The sequence below is a fragment of the Phalacrocorax carbo genome, chromosome 1 (assembly GCF_963921805.1).
Source record: "Phalacrocorax carbo chromosome 1, bPhaCar2.1, whole genome shotgun sequence".
In the NCBI taxonomy this organism is placed as follows: domain Eukaryota; kingdom Metazoa; phylum Chordata; class Aves; order Suliformes; family Phalacrocoracidae; genus Phalacrocorax; species Phalacrocorax carbo.
This window is the reverse complement of record NC_087513.1, coordinates 190,410,935-190,431,231: the sequence shown is the minus strand read 5'-3', so window position 1 is coordinate 190,431,231 and position 20,297 is coordinate 190,410,935. Positions and strand designations below refer to the sequence as shown.

General features: G+C 39.4%; 1 protein-coding gene across 1 annotated transcript in view; it reads right to left on the bottom strand.

Annotated features, from left to right (window-relative positions):
• The window catches only part of TRPC4 (transient receptor potential cation channel subfamily C member 4), a 157,795-nt gene that overhangs the window by 81,540 nt on the left and 55,958 nt on the right, over positions 1 to 20,297 (bottom strand). The window contains exon 3 of the mRNA XM_064440973.1: positions 10,205 to 10,609. Within this exon, the coding sequence (XP_064297043.1) occupies positions 10,205 to 10,582 (378 nt within the window). The 5' untranslated portion in view covers positions 10,583 to 10,609. The remainder of the gene's footprint in view (positions 1 to 10,204; positions 10,610 to 20,297) is intronic.

The following is a 20,297-nucleotide window of genomic DNA, read 5'->3' as shown; positions in this document are numbered from 1 at the left end:
ATTCATATGCTCATGACAAAAAAGTGCTTTCATTTGCAGCATGAGCTGAAAACAAGTATGAAAAAGTCAGCAAATAACGACCCAAAAGCACTTAATCATTCCAAATCTATAACACTTAAAGTTTGGGTAGAAGATTTTTTCACCAATTATCTTAGACTAAATCTGTATTTATCATCATCATTCAATATTTTCTCAACTTTTGCAAACTGCTTAAATGGAGGATTAGATTCACAGCTGGTGTAAGTCATCATCAGTAACACTACCTGCCAGGATACCATAAGGATCCTCCTATCGAGGTTGTTGTTGGTTTTTTTTTAATGCTGCCAATAAAAAATGGCTCATCATTTTGTACAGGTCAAGAAACTGTCATGTTCAACCATATTTTGGCATCCTGCTTTTGCCACTGCTTCAAGTTTGTAATATTATGATTTAGCGTTTGTTACAAGGTGATATGCATGTATCGTAGAATTGCCTACCTAAATAGTGAAATTGCTAGCAGCACTATTCATGGCACCAGCATACCAGCTTCTGGAGTCTTTGTTTAGTAATTGTTACAGGTTTTTCTACACAGCCACCCACCCTCTGATGCATATAAACACATACAATTTGTGTTTATTGCCAAGATGTAATGACACTTAGGTGCAGCTTTTTTGAATTTGAAAACAGCCATCATCCCTCTAAAACATCAAAGAACAATAACTTTGTAAATCCGTATCTCCATCCTGTATGCAATTAGTCATCTCCACCTTTATGGTACACCTTTTCCTAAGAGTTACATATTGTTTTTATGTGACCAAATGATTTTATGAAAGACTGAACATGTTAGTAGACTACTATATCTGTTTCATCAATAAACTGAAATATCCCCTACACAGCCTTTTGCATTCCTCTCCATCAATATTTTCAAACCTGTCAGAAAATTCTAATTAATCAGATGACACTGGGAAAAAAAATACTCAGCTACCCACCCAGGCAGGTAGGAGTGGGAAGAACCAGCTTTGTGCCCTCACATTCTACTTCAAGACTGTGTGCCTCAAGCCCAACTAAATAGCTTTGCATTGCCTCCTCCATACTCATTACTAGCTAGACTGTCATTAATCAGAATGTCCAAAAAAGGCACTTAGCTCATGAACTTCTGTGGGAGACATTTACAAAACAAAAATGATGCTTTGATCTCAACAGATGAGAGCACTACACAAGTGATTGTGACTAATTTTTTTCAAAGTTACTGGAGAAAGAGTTTTAGATAAGAAATACTACAAGGCATCAGGCAGCGCTCATAAAACCTTTCTCTTTCTTTCTGCCTCTGCTTCACCAATATAAGTCCCAGTTCTGTAACTAGGTAAAAATTCGTAAGAACATCTTAAAACAACAGGTCCAACATCTTTGTGGTTAAAATCCATTGCAGGTGCACTGGACCTACAGCCTTTATATATTCCCATGGTCCTCTCCACGATGACCCACACTGTTACCAGGAGGAGGTACAACTCCGACATAGCAGCTCCCCCATGAACACTGTTAGGTTGTGGGGCAATGCAGGGCAGGGAAAATGATATCATCCCATTAGGCTTGGAAGGAAAATAATGGACTGAAGCTGACTGAACGCTCTGCATGTACTAAGAGGAGCCTGACTGAAACTGAGCACAGCTCCAGAGAAGAACACTGCCTTCATCTCAGGACCCTGGGAGTCCTCAAAGGGCAATTTCAAGAAGTACAGATATTAAGAGACATGAAAGGGTGATGAGGCCACACATGGGGAGTTTCCTAGGAGATAGGAGCTCTGTCAGAAGTCCAGAATCTAGTCTGCCAATGTCCGGAATGGAAAATGACTCTTCAGGCTCTGCTACTTTCATGCTGTTCCCTGACTTTTCACCTTTAGACTTTTTATCTATTTCTGGGAATGCTGCCAGACTGAGGGTACGTTGCCTGCAAAACTGTCAGCCTTGCTGTCCATGTCCCTTCCCAGATAGTTTAGGCGAGTACCTGAACATGCATGTAACAGCCTGCCCCAGTGGCCTAGAAACTATACTGTACAACATCCTGGACACATCTTCACACAGGACCAATCCAGCCTCCTGGATGTTCTCCTATATCCTTTCATTCTCTCCAAAACTACATGGCAACACTGCCAAAAAAAAGAAAAAGAAATAATCAGATGCTGAGACACATTTTGGCATAAGATCAATCGTTTATTCTGATGAGAACTGCATGCAGTAGATTCAAGTGAAAGACAACTTGTATTGTCAACATCTCTTCTCTTCTGCCTTCCCCCACTCCAAATAATTACCAATCAGCTAAATTAATCAAGATTTATAAAATATACCTTTATCTTGTCACAGCAAAATAATGCCCCCTCTCTCCCCTCCAAGATAGCAAGCTTTCCTATTGATCCACCTGGATAACTCCCTGTGCAGGAGTTCACAGTGGCTGCTAATACACTGAGTAGCACGTAAATGCCAGAGCAAGCTCTGAGGTGCTGGGCTGCCTATCATCCAGATCAGGGGGCTGGCCAGACCTCGCTGTAGCTTTCTGCTAGTTCTTTCAAGACCCAGATGTGAAATGATGTACTGGGGCCTCCCTGGGAGAAGCAGCTGCCACTACATGACCTGGGACCTGGGAACTCCAAGATGTCCTGGATTGTCTTGTTCACTTGTGGCTAAAATTCCCATGGCAAGCACAGTGCATGAGGCACACATAGCGTTAGGGTATGTTTGGCTGGGTTAGATTCCTGGATTCACATCTGGTGTACAAAGTATCAGAGCTGCTATCTTACATACCACTTCTCACCTCACCCATCTCTTCCTGATGCCATTTTCCTTATAACATAAAAGCATATAATCACAGATTGCTGTCCTTACCCCCTACATTAAACTTTTCATCTCTTTCATTTCAGACCCTTCCCTCAGAGATAAAGGCTAAAACATACCATCCCTTTTACTCAGCTGCTCAGGAATATCCCAGTTGTACGATGACCAGAGAGGCTACTAAAGAGGCCCTTAAATATTGATGAAGAAGGGTTGCCCACCATCTGTCTGGAGAGAAAATGGTAATTATCCTTATGCTTTTCCTGAGGGAGTCTCAGAACCTGGTAGTGAAATCAGAAGCTTGAAACCATAGCTCTGAGTGCAACCCAAATGGTAGCTAACCAGGTTTGTAAAAGCATGGGAATTATGGGGACTATTGAGGTGGTGGAAGAGGATTCTACAAAGGTGATACATCTTACTTTGGGGTGGGTGGACATTTCCAGATCCACTGTAACAAGGTGGCATTGGCAATCCCTGCTGTGATCATCCCCATCTTAGCATCACAGAATGGTTTGGGTTGGAAGGGACCTTTAAAGGTCATCTAGTCCAACCCCATCTTAACTAACTTCCAGCCTTGAAAAGGCAGTAAAAATTCATGAAGGTGCTGAGATGCTAATTCAGGCATCAGTATCTTCTACCACTTCCTAACCACATACAAGACTCTTTTACCCTGCCTCTGGTACCCAGGCTCTTCACCAAGGAATACACTGAATGTCTTTCTGTCCTTCAGAAATGTCTGTACCCTTTAAGTTTCAGACATTTGGGTTTTGCCTGCTTTAATAAATACTTTTTTCCCCAATATTTAGCCAACACATTGAACATATCCTTTCTTGGGCCTCTGAGATACTGCCAGGAAAATGCATGAAAACCGATGAAATAAAACTGTCTATGCCATGGACTTGTATTTTTAGAAGCAAACAGTTTCTGAAGTCCACACTGAAGAAGATGAGGCCTGGCTTCCTGGTTTGATTTTAACTGTCAGGGACTGTGACTGAGTCCGTGGCGGTGAGCAACCAGCAGAAAGGTTGCAAGTATGAGATGGAGAAATTCAACATGTATAACATTTCTTAGCACAACAAGTAGAAGACAGGGGTTTTTCATAAAGTAGGTTATGATGTGACCTTATTGGTTGTCCCAGGAAACTGAACAAGCTATGCAAGGTTCAGAAGGTGGGTATGGTCTCTTCTCAGCTTCCTAATTCCAGCCCTGTGCCAGCAATTTCTTCTTTTCTCTGCACAGATGCCTCTGGTGTGACAGCACAGCACACAAAAGGAGAGAGGAATCAAGCTGATCCCAAAGACTTTCTGTCTCCCCTTCAGGAAATGAAATGCACATTTCTCAGGATTCTTGCAAAGGTGGAGTTAACTGAAGCAATTCTTACAAATGTTTCCTAAGCCAGGCCATCAGAAAGTATGCACTGACTCTTCTGCATTGACTGTTCCACTAATGTTGACCAAACAAGAGATCATAAAAATTTTTATATCACGTACCTTGCTGGGACACCCTGGAAATGCAAAGATGATGTACAAGAAACTGATGTACTACAGGCAGCAAGACCTTCCTGTTAATAGAGAATCCTGTCTGGACAGTGGACAGGAGACAGGATAGAAGTCTCACTGAGGCCACCAGCACCTCTGGGGAACACAGTATAAGGGTGACGTTTGATCTGCACATCCAAAGCGCCCACAGACTGAGTAATCTTCTGTGTAGGAGATTTACTTCCCAAACCACCTTGATGGCTACTAACTTTGCAGTTCCAAACTGACCAGAGAAAAGCTGCAGGAGCTGCAGTATGCCTGCTTCCATCTTTTTACCATGACCCTCCCTCCATGCCCAGCAGTGTTTTCACATTAATTGTCTTCCACACCACAGGAGAGAAACAGGGACGTATCACTGTGATCACTTCCCTCCCTGTTCTGAAGTTCTTCCTCCTCTAGCAATTCCTTTATGTTTGCAAACGCCTGTCTGGCACTAGCATGGTATTTTTTTCAGACATCTGCAGAAAGTTGTCCCTAGGGTGTCCACCTATAAAAATACCCACAGTATCACAAGATCAACATTTAATAGTGAACAGGAAGGCATAAAAGCACTACTATGTGCTTTTGGTAGCCAGGCAATGCCTGTAAACATTGCAATCAGGTTCCCATGCCCTAAATCTAGACTGTTAACTAATACAATGCTATACAGTTTCAAGCTTAATAACTGAGACTTCAGCTTCACTTATGTGCTTTGTAGCATCCTTAGAAGGCAGCTACATCTCTGCTTCAGACTTCCCTAAATATATATGCATATCTAGGCAGTCAACCACCCAGCTACAGATCAATGCCTGGGTTCCTCAACCAGTAGAGCACGCTGTGATTTAGATAAAGGTATTTGATCTTTTTTTTTTTTTTGCTACCTAACCCTCATCCCATCTGTGGATGCTGCATGAAATTTAACAAGACAAAAATGTTCTCTACAGATACTAAGTTTTAAAGAACAGCTTTTTTCCCCTCTTAAATTGGCATTCAACTATCATCAGGATAAGCAACAAGTGACTTGGCAGATAATTCAGGACATATGGCTTTGAAGAACTGGTAATTTAAAAGTACTTGGACAAGTTTCCTCAACTCATTCACCTTAATTTGTGTTATTCTGTTTTACATGTGCTCTAGCAGCTGGTCCAGCTTAAGAAGTGTAAAATATATAATGCAAGTGACAAAATAATTTTTTCTGAGTTGTATTAATGTGTGCCACAAAAACCTCACTCACAAACTGAGTAACAAAAGGAGTCAAATACAGTTCAAAGCTGTTAAATGTACATGCTTCATCTGCAGTCACCAGGTGGCACCAAATGTGTCCATAGATTGGTAATCAGCTTAAAACCACTGTAACTCACGTGGTCTTTGAAAAGCAAAGCACATCACATATAGATATTAGAGCCCAATAGCTGAGTGGTCAGTAGGCTATAGAGTTTAGATGTAACTTCAACAAGATTGGACTGCTGGTTTTTGTTTGGTTTTGGGTTTTTGGTTTGCTTTTTTTTGAGAAGGAAGTATTAAAAAGTAAGATTCAGTGGCATCTCCTAATTTTGAAGATATTCATTGGAAAACTTTTCCAAAAATACAAAAATGTATTATTTTAACTAAATGCATTGCTTCTTGGTCAGAATTTTTTTAACATCTTTTTACATTTATCCCCTTTTCATTTTAAACACTTAAGTGTTTAAAGAATTAAATTTTGGAGAAAAATCAGTTCTTTCAAAAGATACATTTCAGCTGTCCTGAAGAACTGTAGCTTTCTGTTGATAGACAGTGTCATTTTTTTCTGGCTTTCTGACATTGTCAATGAGCTCTTGAATTATGTAGGAAATACTGTGCTTAAAAATTCTGTCATTTTACAAATATAATCACATTATTGTATGATGGTGAAGCTGAAGTTACCTATGCATCATACATATATATTATCTCATGAATATAAAAAAATAGTAGAGCTAATTCATTTACTTGCAAACCATAAGTCACATCAATTTTTTCTGCATCTGAATGCTCGTAACTTTCATCACTAATGAAATATTTGGGAATCTAAACTGATTCTTGAGCTGGCAGTATTTAGTACATGCATTTTTTTCTTATTCCTTATTATCTGTCTCCTCTGTGAATAACTTTTCATCAGGGGCAAAAAAAAAAGCCAGCAAAAGGGAGAAATCTTGTCCTCACTGAATCAATGGCCAAACTCCCACTATCTTCAAGAGGCAAAAATTTTACCACACATGACCGGCTTTACACAAAGAAGGAAAATGAAACAGGCAAGGATATCACGTTATTAAAAGCACAGAATCTGAAATTGAATCATCATCTAAGGAATATGGCAAATCTTTACAAATAAAAAATAATCAAAAGAAGTCATGGTGTAGTTTAAAATGGAGTTTCAAAAAGAACTTGATTCTTCAGGAAAAAAATGTATCATTTTGTATAAACACTGAAAATATAAATTTTAGAATATAATTCTTAGCATCCAGATGTCATATCTTTACTGTAATGATTTTTCAGCCAGCAGGTACTTCTGATTACATTAAATATTCACAGTTGTATCTGCTTCATTGGAGCAGAATGCTTACTGCAAAAATGTAATCCACATTTACATTCTCTTCAGCAGCCCCTGTTCCTAAAAGTGAACCAATGTCATTATCTACATATACAACACCCATAGAAGCTTAATGGTTGTTGGGGTCGCCGGTGCAAACAATGGCATGCATGTGTAATAATCGATTTGTTCAAAGGCTGTTTTTTGCAAGCACTGGATTGCAAGCAATATTTGCATTTGCAATGGGCAAGCCTAGCCTTGTACAGGCTCAAAAGGAGATGTCATTGTTTCAAACGATTCATGATTATTCTTCATGCTTTACAGTAATGGGAAGACCCTCAGCAAGTGCATCTGTGAAAAGTGAATATAACTTAGATCTTGTAAAACGCTTTGCTACATTAAATCTGAGACGATGTTAACACTGTTATGCCACAGGGAAACTAAGGAAGAGAAGGAGAAGCAGCACTCTTCACAGCAGCCAGCAGTGGAGTGTGGCACTGAAACAAAGTGCTTAAGCTCCAGCCCAGAGAGCTAACGCCTAATTTGGAGTAAAGCTGTTGTGGCTAATTTAACACAGTAGTATGTACCCAAAAAGCAAGCCTATCTGTCATCTGCTATAGCATGAAGCTCACCTAAAACAAGTTTTACTACTTGTATTCAAGCGTTTCCATTACAGTAACTGAGGCACATACCAAAAAATAGTCCTGAAAGTCTTGAAGAACAGCCTGCAATTTAGTCACTTTGTGTAAGGTAAATGTGTAGACTCTCTAGCTACTCCAAAAAGTGGTTTATGCTGTCTTAAGTAATTGAGAAATACAGGATGATCTGCTCTCCATGGATCTCCCTTTTTCTCCATTGGTAAGGGGAGACCAGGCAGCCAGATCAGAGATGAGACACAGCTTTTGATGGGTACCATCAACTGAGATGAATTGTGCTCTGCAAATGGCAACTTCCACTATAGAGGCTGGAGAATGGAGACACAGGTGGTTTAACTGGCTCGGCACAGGGCCATGCACTGAGCCTTCTGGGTCCTGGTACACCGCACTGAGAAATTCCTATACATTGTATTCTCATCTGCACTGTCAACTGAAAAATAATTAAATGAGCCAGCCATAAAGTGAATCTAGTTTTCTTCCCTTTCTCTGACATAAATCTGTTATTATAAAGAAGCTCTGATTTTACTGTCTAGAATAGAAGGCAGACGCACAAATTTATACAAAGACCTACTATATTTCTTTCTTTTTATAACAAAAAAGCATAGAATTCATGTTATTTTATCAGAAACAGTTATACTCTTTACCTATTATCTGCAGTTCTACCCCTAGCAAGTACACTATACTGTAATTAAAGTATATTGTATGCATTATCTGTGAAATGGCTGTACTAATTTCAACATGCTACTCATTGAAATACATTCATACAGTAACTATAATACATGAAAATGGAAATAGATGAAAATACAATACAATAGTATAACTATTTTTAAGTGTTTTTTTTTCCTGAAAGGGTCCTATGAATATCAGAATTTATGGGCTATGCTATCCTGCCTCCATTAATTTCTTAAAAATTAAAAGGGTATGCAAGAGGCTGGCAGTCTCCTAGAAAGGTCTCAAGCCAGTGCAAGAGGAAGTAGAATAGATATCACATTTATGTGAATGACACTGTATGTAATGAGTTTTTCCTTTGGGAGAAGACAGGGAGAAAAGGAGTTTGTACCTCTTTAGCTGTACTTGATAGAATGGGCTACTACTGGAGACAGGGCTGAAGTTCTGATGAATTGAGTCTTGTCTCCCAGTGTTGCCTTGCTAAGCTCAGAGATGGTGACCTCCATATGGAGGGGTCAAAACCTTCACTGACTTTAAGGGGAGTTTTGTAATTAATTCAAATGGACCACCTCTTACCACTACTATTCTCTTTGGAATGATTTGCATCTTTGAATGACTAAGGAATTCCCACTAATATCTGCAGGGATAATGTTACCATGTCAGAGGTCTCACAAGCAAAACCTAACTGTTTTATCAATTTCCAGATTTTCCTGAGTGGGTTTATAATGGACACAGTGCTCTGACCTGAAGAAGTTTGACCTTTCTTACTGCAGTCTTCCAAGAGGGCAGTTTTGTGTGCGACCAGTTAAATGTGAGCCCAGTTCTCACTTTATATAGAAAGGACTTAACCATTTACTCAGCTGTAAGTGGAAAACATTGTTATTCAGGTTGGGGGTAAGAAGAATGCAGGATGTTTTTACCCTTTCTTATTGGAAGATAGATCTCATGTGACTTAACTACATTAAACTGATAAACCTTGTGGACCTGTGCAGATTGGACTGAATAACAGAGATGACCTTGACAGCCTTAAGAAGTGGGCACCATGTGAACCTCATGGAGTTCAACAAGGCCAAGTGAAAGGCCCTGCACCTGGTTTGGGGCAATCCCCAGAATCAGTACTGACTCAGGGATGAAGGGATTGAGGGCAACCCTGCTGAGAAGGACCTGAGGATACTGGTGGATGAAAAATTGAACACAAGGCAGCTGTGTGTGCTTGCAGCCCAGAAAGCCAACTGTATCCTGGGCTGCACAACAAGAAGCATGGGCAGCAGGTTGAAGGAGGTCATTCCCTACCTCTACTCTGCCCTGGTGAGACCCCACCTGGAGTACCGCAGACAATTCTGCAGTCCTCAGCACAGGAAGGGCAAAGACCTGTTGAAGCAGGTCCAGAGATGGGCCACAAAATTGGTCAGAGGGCTGGAACACCTCTCCTACAAGGAATGGCTGAGAGAGTTGGGGTTGTTCAGCCTGGAGAAGAGAAGGCTCTGGGGAGACCTTATGGCTGCCTCTTATTATATAGAGTGGGCTTATATGAAAGACAGAGAGTAACTTTTTACCAAGGGCCATAGTGATAGGACAAGGGGCAACTGTTTTAAACTGGAAAAAGGGTAGGTTTAGATAGGACAGAAGGAAGACCTTTTTTTGCAATGAGGGTGGTGAGACACTGGAACAGGTTGCCTAAAGAAGTTGTGGATGTCCCATCCCTGGAAATGTTCAAGGTTAAGTTGGATGGGGCTTTGTGCAAGCTGGTCTAGTGAAAGATGGCCCTGCCAATGGCAGTGGGTTGGAGTAGGTGATCTTTACAGCTCCCTTTTGACCCAAACCATTCTATGATTCTATGATGTCTAAACACAAATTAATACAATGCATACAGAATCAGTGTCATTGATTTTAAATACTTGTGGGTAAGGATGATGGTTCGTTTTGTTTTTCTATTTGTTTACTCCCTTTGCATAATTCTTCTCTATTCATTACAGCAGACTACAAACCTAAAGAAAATCCTGCACATACCTGTTTCTCCCCACTGGGCTTCTTGTGGTTTAACAGCAGCTCCACGGCTCCAACTACCTCCTTTCGTATGGCATGCAAGAGAGCATCTCCCACATATACATTAAAACTTAAGAGCAGCTCAATGAGCTCAAGGTTCTCATTTTCAATTGCAATAAGGAGTGCAGTTCTTCCCAGGGGATCAATGCAATTAATATTGATCTTGAAATAAATTTCTGCTTCCTCCAAAGCTTTCTTTACACTGGCATAATCTCCTTTCTCCACGGCGTTCAGATAGGCTTTCTCTGAATGAGACAGTTCAGATTCTGCCCGTACAATACGAAGAGGGATACGGTCTCTGTAGGGAGCATTGACACTTCTTTTGTAGTAGAACTGGGCCATATTTTATGCCATTCTAATACTTTGTCTCTGCAATATGAAAAGAAAAATTAAATCAATATATTTTGTGGGTACAATGCACGAAATTAATATTTGCAATACATAAGTAATTAAAAGTCATACTAAAAAGGGATGTTGAAACAAGTACAAATGCTCTCTATTGATAGAACTTGTAAGATCATCAGCAAAACATGGAAACCAAAGCATATAATTAAGTTGTTACAATTTACTAAGTCGAAGTTTATCTGTCAGCATACCCTTCACTTTTATGTGTTCCTTAAACCTGTGGCAAGCATGAGGTGATGTAATGTAGTTTGCACCAAATATGCAGCTCCACTTCATCATTAATTTCTTCATTAGGTTCCACTACCTCATGTTTCCCACAGTTTAAGAGTATGCTCATACACAGTTGCTGCTGCTCAGTAGACTACAGGGCACTCACACCTTTTAAGCTTGATTGTGATAGTGATTATGTCACTTAGAAATTGGTTCAGTTGCCCATCTGAGGTACCTACGCCTCTTTGAGATGGTCTAGTTATCTCATCTACACTCCAGCATGGCTTGGGTCTTTCACAAGGCCTGTGCACATCTGGTACCTCCATGCAAAAGTCTCTGATACCCTACACAACCCGGACATCACTTGACGCTTATGTGCAGACAATTAAATACAGCCCTCCTTATCTGTTTCTTTACCTTGGGCAGAAAGAACATGTTACAGTTGGAATAGTTATTAGGATTTACATCTTCCTGGTGCTGCTGAAATTCTCTGATTTATCTGTGGCAGGCACAGATTGCACAGTTCAGCGGTGAGCTTTCCTACTAAGATTTTTATTCAATCTCATATGCTATAAGAAAAACATTAATATAAAATGCTTTTCCAACCAGCACTTACTAATGTATAAATTAGAATTCAGAGCCTAAAAGGAAAAACAAAATCCATATGAGATAAATTCCCAAGGACTGGTAGATGATAATCATGGGTTTGATTCTGAACTGTTCAGTTATAGAACTAATACTGAAACACTTCAACTATAAAACAACTATAAAGTCTTACATATAATAAAACATTTAATGCCTCTGCTTTTACTCTGTATACTTTGTGCAAGGACTTTGCAAATATAACTCCTTCTAACAGGATGACTTTCTCCTGGCTATCTTTTACATGAAATTAAAAAATTAAAAGGAAAAGAGGGAAGAAATAATTTTTACTTAAAAGAATAGGGTACAAAAAAAAATACTTTCTTCTGCAGTTCAGTTAGAAGTTGAACAGCTTATTAGTCAAAGAACTGTATTTTATTGTAATTTTTTCAGCTGACAATGGAAGTTGCAGAAACCCACTGCCTTTGTCTCCATTTCCTTCAGGCATTAAAAAAATGTCTGTTGAGATCTTAATTTGGAAAAGATAATGCATATTTTTGTTATTGTGAGGTTTTAATTTATCAAAATTTTCACTAAACACTGTGAGGAACATAGTAATTCATCTGTTCCAGTCTTCTTATGCAGTGTGATGAGAGGTAAGTACAAAGGCAGTTACTAAGTTGTTTTCTTTGTCTTCCAGAGCAGATCAATAGGACTTGAGGCAGGGAGGAGACAGCAAAGGAGACACATTAGAAAGAATTCCAGATCCATATATAGGAGCTAAGCAATTGCAGTCCTTTGCAAGATGTTTCCTAGTTCTCCCTCCAAGGGGATACTGGTCTGCAGTCTGGGCTACTAGAGGCTGCACAGTCTGTGGATTATGTTCTGTTAATCTCACTTTAAGTAAAATAAAGTACATATCAATTGCAGACTTTCGTACTCCTGGAAGAGTTATCACATTCTTATTTCTAATGCACTGTATATTACCAGTTTGTTTTTCATTCTTGTTTTTTCAAAATTGCCGTTCAATTCAAAAGGAAAAAAGCACCATGTCTGTTCAGCCCCAAATTAACAGACTTAAATGTAGATGTTCACAAGTAAGTATCTACAAGAAAGATGGAATGCTATATTCCCATTACGGCCGCAGAGATTTAGGGCTCCATTCCACTGGTCACAAATTATCATCTGGTGCTGGATGCTGAAGGGCATCCTGCCTGACTCAAGCTGCCACCTCAGAATGACTTAGGTCTCACAAGGGGTCTATTTCATATCTGTCAGGCAGATGTTGGGTCAACGTGTAACAATGCAAAAACATTATTCAGTTTCTTAATATCTAAAAAGAGTTCCTCAAGACTTCTGGAGAAATCTGAGTGACTGCAACTGGGAGGTTACTGCCAAAAGCTCCTCTCTCTTGAAAGCACAAGAATGAATAAACGGATCATTGCCTCCAATTTCTTGGGAGTTAAATCAGCAAGTAACTTGGATCAATGAAATTGGGCATCATAGAGATGCTTATGGTAGAAGAAAAGTACAGCAATTTACAGTTGGGATCTATTATGATTTCTTTAGGATGATTTTGGGGGTTTTTGTTTCATTGTTTTCATGATAAGTCTGGGAAAGGTCTGTTATTGCTTCATTGTAAGCCCTAAAGAAAACACCTGCTGGAACGTCTTGTTTTTACCTCTTCATGATACTTGAATGGGGAAAATTAGATCTAAGCTTGGTTTGTCTCTTTCAGAAGAGATACATTAAACAAACATTGTCATTCTCCTAAACAGCTGTCCTCTGCCAGCCTTGCCCTCTCTCCTGTACCACTTCCTGGAAATAATCAACCACAAATGAAGATTTGTCATAACTAAAAATATATGTTTACATGCAATTAGAAAGTAGAGACTGATTGCTGATACAGTGCACTCCTGGAAGATGATATATACATGAAAGATATAGTTCATGGGTGTTTACAAGAATAACACATTTATTTTGATTTTACTTACAGGTAGACATGTTGCATGACAAGTGATACTGTGCTGTCACACATAACGTGCATATGACAAATTTACATAGAATCATATGATCATTTAGGTGGGAAAAGACCTTTAAAATCATTGAGTCCATCCATTAAACTAAATCTGCCAAGTCCACCACTAAACCATGTCCCTAAGCACCAGATCTACACGTCTTTTAAATACCTCCAGGATTGGTGACTCAACCACTTCCCTGGGCAGCCTGGTCCAATGCATGACAACCCTTTTGATGAAGAAATATTTCTTAATATCCAATCTAAACCTCCCCTGGTGCAACCTGAGACTGTTTACTCTTGTCCTATTGCTTGTTACCTGGGAGAGGAGACTGACACCCACCTCACTACAACTTCCTTTCAGGTAGTTGTAGGAAGGGATAAGGTCTCCCCTGAACCTCCTTTTCTCCAGACTAAACAGCTCCAGTCCCCTCAGCTGCTCCTCACAGGACTTGTTCTCTGGACCCTTCACCAGCTTTGTTGCCTTTCTTTGGACATGCTCCAGCACCTCAATGTTTTTCTTCTAGTGAGGGGTCTAAAACAGAACACGAGAGCTAAAAAAGATAGGAGTAGCCAGCAGCAGTAAGAAAGTCTCCATTTGCTTTGAGTTCCTCTGCAGGAGCAAGAGTCTGAAGAAACAAGAGGTCCAGTACCCTAGACCAGTGCAAGGGGAATTAAAGAAAACATACAATTTATGGTGCAAAACTTAACAAAAGTGGACTCCACAGAGTCTATACACCTGACACAGAATAAAAAGATTTAGAAGAAGAGATAAATATAAATTAACTTGCCTTGAAAACAGGAATATAACCACCCACCAGAAACACATTACATCCAGAAGCCAAAAAATACCATGTGACAACTGTACTTGAGCCACCCAAGTATTCAGACTCATGGGACTCAAATTCATATCCTGGAAGAATTATTTTGGTCTTCTGTCTCTTTATTGAGCTTGAGGGAAACTAGGGACTGGGAAAGAAGTTCAGGACAAAAAGAGGAGTTGATCTTCAATATGGTTCTGCTCTTGCCTGTTGTCTCCCTAATCCTGACTGGGTATATTTAAAACGTGCCATAACTAATACAATATATCCAACATTTAGAGGAATCACAGAATCACAGAATCCCAGGTTGGAAAGGACCTCAGGGATCATCTAGTCCAGCCTTTCCAGGAAAAGCACAGACTAGACAAGATGGCCCAGCACCCTGGCCAGCCAAATCTTAAAAGTGTCCAATGTGGCCCCCTCTCTGACTCCAGGAAGAGCATATAATGGACATTCTTTTGATCAGTTTGGAGAAATACCACAACATTCTCTTTCTATATAATTTGTGGGTTGGTTTGCATTTTTGATAGAAAAAACAAATTATTACAAGTGGCTTTGCAGAATATTTGATGATTCCTCTGATCCAACTGATACCACTGAAAATTACTACTGCTTTAAGAAGTAATAGTACATTGATCAGTATTCTGATCTACTAATCTATTATCTACTAATCCAGATAAAGGACTTAGTTACAGCACTTAAAAGAGCTAAAACTTAATAATATAAATCTGTGAATGGATAAAATTTACTCTTTAAGACACTTTGTATGAAGATGTTATATAAGACTATGTCTCTGGCATACCTGAATAACTAGGCCCCAACATGCACAGAATATTTTGAAATCGTGGTGACTAACTGTAAACCCAGCTGTGAAAAGTTTTAGGATTAAGATTTATGCTAGGAAGAAAGCTTCACTGCATGCAAAAGGAAGAGGTATTAATTTCAAAATAACCTTTACTATATAACTATGGCATAGCTGAAAACATATCGGTTTTGAAAGTGCATGTTTCTCCAAATACAGTTAAAAACCAATAAAACACAGCCTAATTTTCCCACAACGAGAAAAAACAAATGTGCATCAAATAGGGTCAGGCAGTTGGGTGATGAATGGATTGAGAGCAGCCCTGGTGAGAAGGACTTGAGGATACTGGTTGATGAAAAATTGGACATAAACCGGCAACGTGCACTCACAGCCCAGAAAGCCAACTGTATCCTGGGCTGCATCAAAAGCAGCATGGCCAGAATGTCGAGGGAGCTGATTCTGCCCCTCTGCTCTGCCCTGGTGAGACCCCACCTGGAGTACCGCAGACAATTCTGCGGTCCTCAGCACAGGAAGGGCAAAGACCTGTTGAAGCAGGTCCAGAGATGGGCCACAAAATTGGTCAGAGGGCTGGAACACCTCTCCTACAAGGAATGGCTGAGAGAGTTGGGGTTGTTCAGCCTGGAGAAGAGAAGGCTCTGGGGAGACCTTACTGTAGCCTTTCAATACTTGAAGGGGGCTTATATGAAAGACAGAGAGTAACTTTTTACCAAGGGCCATAGTGATAGGACAAGGGGCAACCGTTTTAAACTGGAAAAAGGGTAGGTTTAGATAGGACAGAAGGAAGACCTTTTTTTGCAATGAGGGTGGTGAGACACTGGAACAGGTTGCCTAAAGAAGTTGTGGATGCCCCATCCCTGGAAATGTTCAAGGTTAAGTTGGATGGGGCTTTGTGCAAGCTGGTCTAGTGAAAGATGGCCCTGCCAATGGCAGTGGGTTGGAGTAGATGATCTTTCAATGCCCCTTCTGACCCAACTATTCTGTGATACTGTGTTGTCTTTAAGATTTTATCAGTATTTGCAAATATGCGGTTCACCCCCAAGCTAGCTGTAGAGATCACAGAAAAAATATTTTAAAAAATATTGAATACTCTAATATATTAGTATAAAAATATTCAATTATTTTTATGCCATTAGTCTGACTACATTTATTTTATATACTTTAAGATACACTTTAAGAACTTAAGAGAAGTTTTTGCAAATACAATAAAAAATCTACAAAACATTGCAGCTTGACATTGGTAAAATTTTTAGCTATAACCCAAGTAATTGTAACACATGAAATATAATGGATCTATTGAACACTAGAGTGAAGGCATTTGCAATGACAGAAACCAGGCAGAATGCTTTAGTGCTTCTCCAACGGCATGAGATTTTTCCAAACGCGGCACAGAGCCAATCTCCTATGGAAAATTCATCTCTCTTAATTTTAGGTGCACAGCTGATTTACTTAAATATTGACATTTATCACCATATTTTCACATTGCCTAGGCTTTCTCACCCCACCTTCCACTGTTTCTACAGAAGGGCACAGGTTTCCTTGGCAGGTCCCATGTCATACCTGCCAGTCCTGGGCCAATGCAAGCCCTGTGCTGATGTCCTGGGCATCTCAAATGGCCCAAACACCCAGATTCTGCTTTAGCAACTGACTCCTGCCCTCAGTGTTTAGAGCTGGAATGAGGCACTCCTTGAGTGTAATTTGCCTGGCTTGGTTTATACAGCTACATTAGGATGAGAAAAGTCACACCCCTCTATTAACATAGTTAAAAATTAATTTTGTTTTAATTTCCCTTTCAAGGGACTCCTCAGCTTGATTTATGGCTATTCTCACATTATTGGACTTTGTGACCTCTAAAACATACCTTACTGTCTTGATCAGTGTTTTCTCCCTGGTTTGTAGGCTCCCACTTACCCGATTTCCCTTCTGAACTGAAGATCCAGTCAATCAGGTTTGGAATACTTTTCCATACATTTTTTAAAAGTCTTTTTGGAAGCAAACATCGCAATTGCATTTTGTGCTAAAAAAGGTATCAGACACATTTGCAGTAACCTTTATTCTAAATTAAATTTGGGCTGGATTTTAGATGAAAGTATGGAAACCCGTGTCAGAGAGCATATTGAGGTACAGAAAGCTTATATTTTCATATACACCGGTAACTATAAATAGTGAATAGGCTCAGAAATAGAGCCAGTTTTTCAGCAGTTCAGCACTTTTACCAGTAGGAAAAATTTTCATTTATCAGAAAATTTCCACAGACCTGGAATAGCCAGTAGCTTAGAGGTCAGAATAGTGACTTGAAAAGAGGGGGAACCATAGTTAGATCTTTTCTCAGGAGGGTCTGGTAATTACCAAGTTATTGGATTTTCCAGCTTCTCTCTCCCTGTCTCAGAAATCCAGCATTAAAAGAAAATAAAAGAAAGAAATAACTATCATACCTGAAGACAAGATATTGACTAAAATAGTCAGCTATCATTGGCCTACAGCAGCTGTACCCATCAAAAGCACACACATATACACACAATAAATAACATAGAGTGCTTCCTGCCCTCTGTAGATGTCAGGGAAATATCATCAGCACCTAAGCAGGGAAATATATAAAAGAAGAAAACCATAATACTTGGACAGAAAATTGATTCTTATGAGAAAATATTTCTTTCTTAACAGGTAGTTTCATTTACACCTGCTACAGACCAATACTTCAAATTATAAGGGACTGTATTTCTCGTATGTTGTTTTTCAGGGAGGAATGGCAACAATCTGCCTTCTTTGCAAATCTTTAACATTTCCACTCCATTTATCATTACTTGATAATTAGATATTTATTAAGACAAGCTGATATTATTAATGTTAATGATGCTAAAATAAATTGTTGGAAATTCCCTTCTGCTGCTATATCATGTGTATATTTGCTTTATTTGCTGCCTCTAAATATATGATCATATCCTCACTATTTTTCCAGAGGACCTGGACTTGCATTCTCTTGCATGCTGTCCCCTACCCCAAAACGCTATAGTAGCCAGGTACGATAGAGACAAAGGAGTATTACAGTGACCCACTAGCAGGCACCAAGGGCCTCTGTGACAAGCCACCTTTACTGCTGGCCACAGTGCTTACATATTGTAACCCTTTCAGAGACAGGAGAAGACACCCAATGACAGCACATCTCCTTCAGCACATGGGCAGCTGGATGGACACAGATGTGCTCCACAACATCCACATGTGCAACTTCTGAATCCTCATTGATGTTACCCTTCTAAGAATACTTTATTTCCATCACTGATCACTAAGTTAGATTTACCGTACCATTATTATACTGTATAGCTTCTTCTATGATGTCATCAAAAGTATACTTCTGATTTTGCTCATGAGTTTACTTTGCAGACTATTTGGGTGAAAACAAAGTGAAACTTTATAAGAAGTAACTATGGAAGCACCCTGCTCAGGAAACCAGAATATTTATGACAAGTGAATAACATACTGATTTCCCTATGATCTTCTGAAACTATTCTATACACACTTTTCATGGCAAAGGAAAGCTTCTGAAATTTGTTATATTAATGGAAGTATGACATTTTCTTTCTAAAATAGATCTGTGACATACCAGCTTTAATCTGACACAGAATCCTATTTGATACACAGTAAAAATGATGTTCAAAGGGAATTTTTGAAAGCAAGACTCTAGCTCTGATAAATCCCAGTCCAAAAGAAGCATTAAGTTCCTTCACTTTCAGTCACCAGGACAGACTGTTTCATTTGAACAAGAACAAAAGAAATGCAGATAAACCTTTGATTTCTGAACCCAGCATCAGACCAGATGCTAGTGTATAACCAAATGTCTAGACAAGTAACTTAAACATCCCTCTAGCACTGAAGTCACCTGGCCAGGCTGTGCCTATACTGTTACACTCTCTGTTACACTCCAGAATAGGACAGCTGAATGAGAACTGTCTACAGGGAATAATTTGGGGTCCATGTTAACTCCTAAACGGTGCCTGGAAATTGTGTAGGAAGATGTTATTGGCTTGAGCCAACACCATTCCAAAAACAGTTGTAACAACTTCAGCTTTAGAGGATGGAGTTCCACTGTCCACGTGTGCCTTCTAGCACTGTTTATTTTACAATTGTTATAGCTGGCAATACAGTATATGAGGTCCTCACTTGAAAGTCATTTTTCATTGTTAGAGCTATGATCAGCTTGAGAGTTGGAAGCTAACAGTAGCAAAAGTAGTAATTTGGACTTTAACACCAAGTCATGCATGCAGGAGACAAACTGAATAGCACAATATGGTATATGTTCTCTATGAGGCTGTTGATTAATTTGGAATAGAGCTAAATCTCTTGTTTGTGCTCTGGTTTAAAGTACCCTGTAATCTGAGTTGCAGTAAAACAAAGAACGTTACATAGCATACAGCTGTCAGTGGATGATGGGAGGCAGGTTGTCATGTTGTCTGCTTGTATGTGTTCTGGCTTCACAATCAGCAAGGCAGGACATCAGCTAGAAAGAACAACTTTCAGGGGCCAAGACACAAAGGATATATGGCAGTTGAAATTCTACTGGCATCTTACATTAGCAGCTTAAGAGATCAAGTCCCAGGAGAATGCAAATGCTGACACTGAATGTAATAAACCTTTAATGTGGTGACATGGATTACTTGCTTAGATGCTTTTTTTTGTCAATTTTAAGACAGAATGCAATTTCATAGCAATTTTGGGGATTTAAAGCGTAGTTCTTCATACATAGTGTAAGGATGTTCTGTAAGTTCACTTAGGCTACACTAAGTGGCAGTAAACTTTCATCTTCTACGGCTGACATCACATCAGATCTTAGTTGAGAATGACAGGTCCTTCTTGTAACAGTGTGCCTTAAGGTCAGGACTGGTATCAGCCCGAGTTTTGAGAAATATCAAAAGATTAGTTTTAGGAAATTATGGAAAAAACATTTTGCCTTATGGGCAAAAGATCAGACAGCTCCCCAGATGAAAAAAAATGAGAACCACAAGCTCACAGAAGTATCATGAGATGATAATAGTGCTCTACTACATATTAAATTAGTTCATCTTCCCAGTTTTATTTAAACTAGTGTCATGGTTTTAGCTAGGATAGAGTTAATTTTCTTCTCTGTAGCTGGTGTAGTGCTGTGTTTTGGATTTAGTATGAGTATAATGTTGATAACACACCGATGTTTTAGTTGTTGCTAAGTAG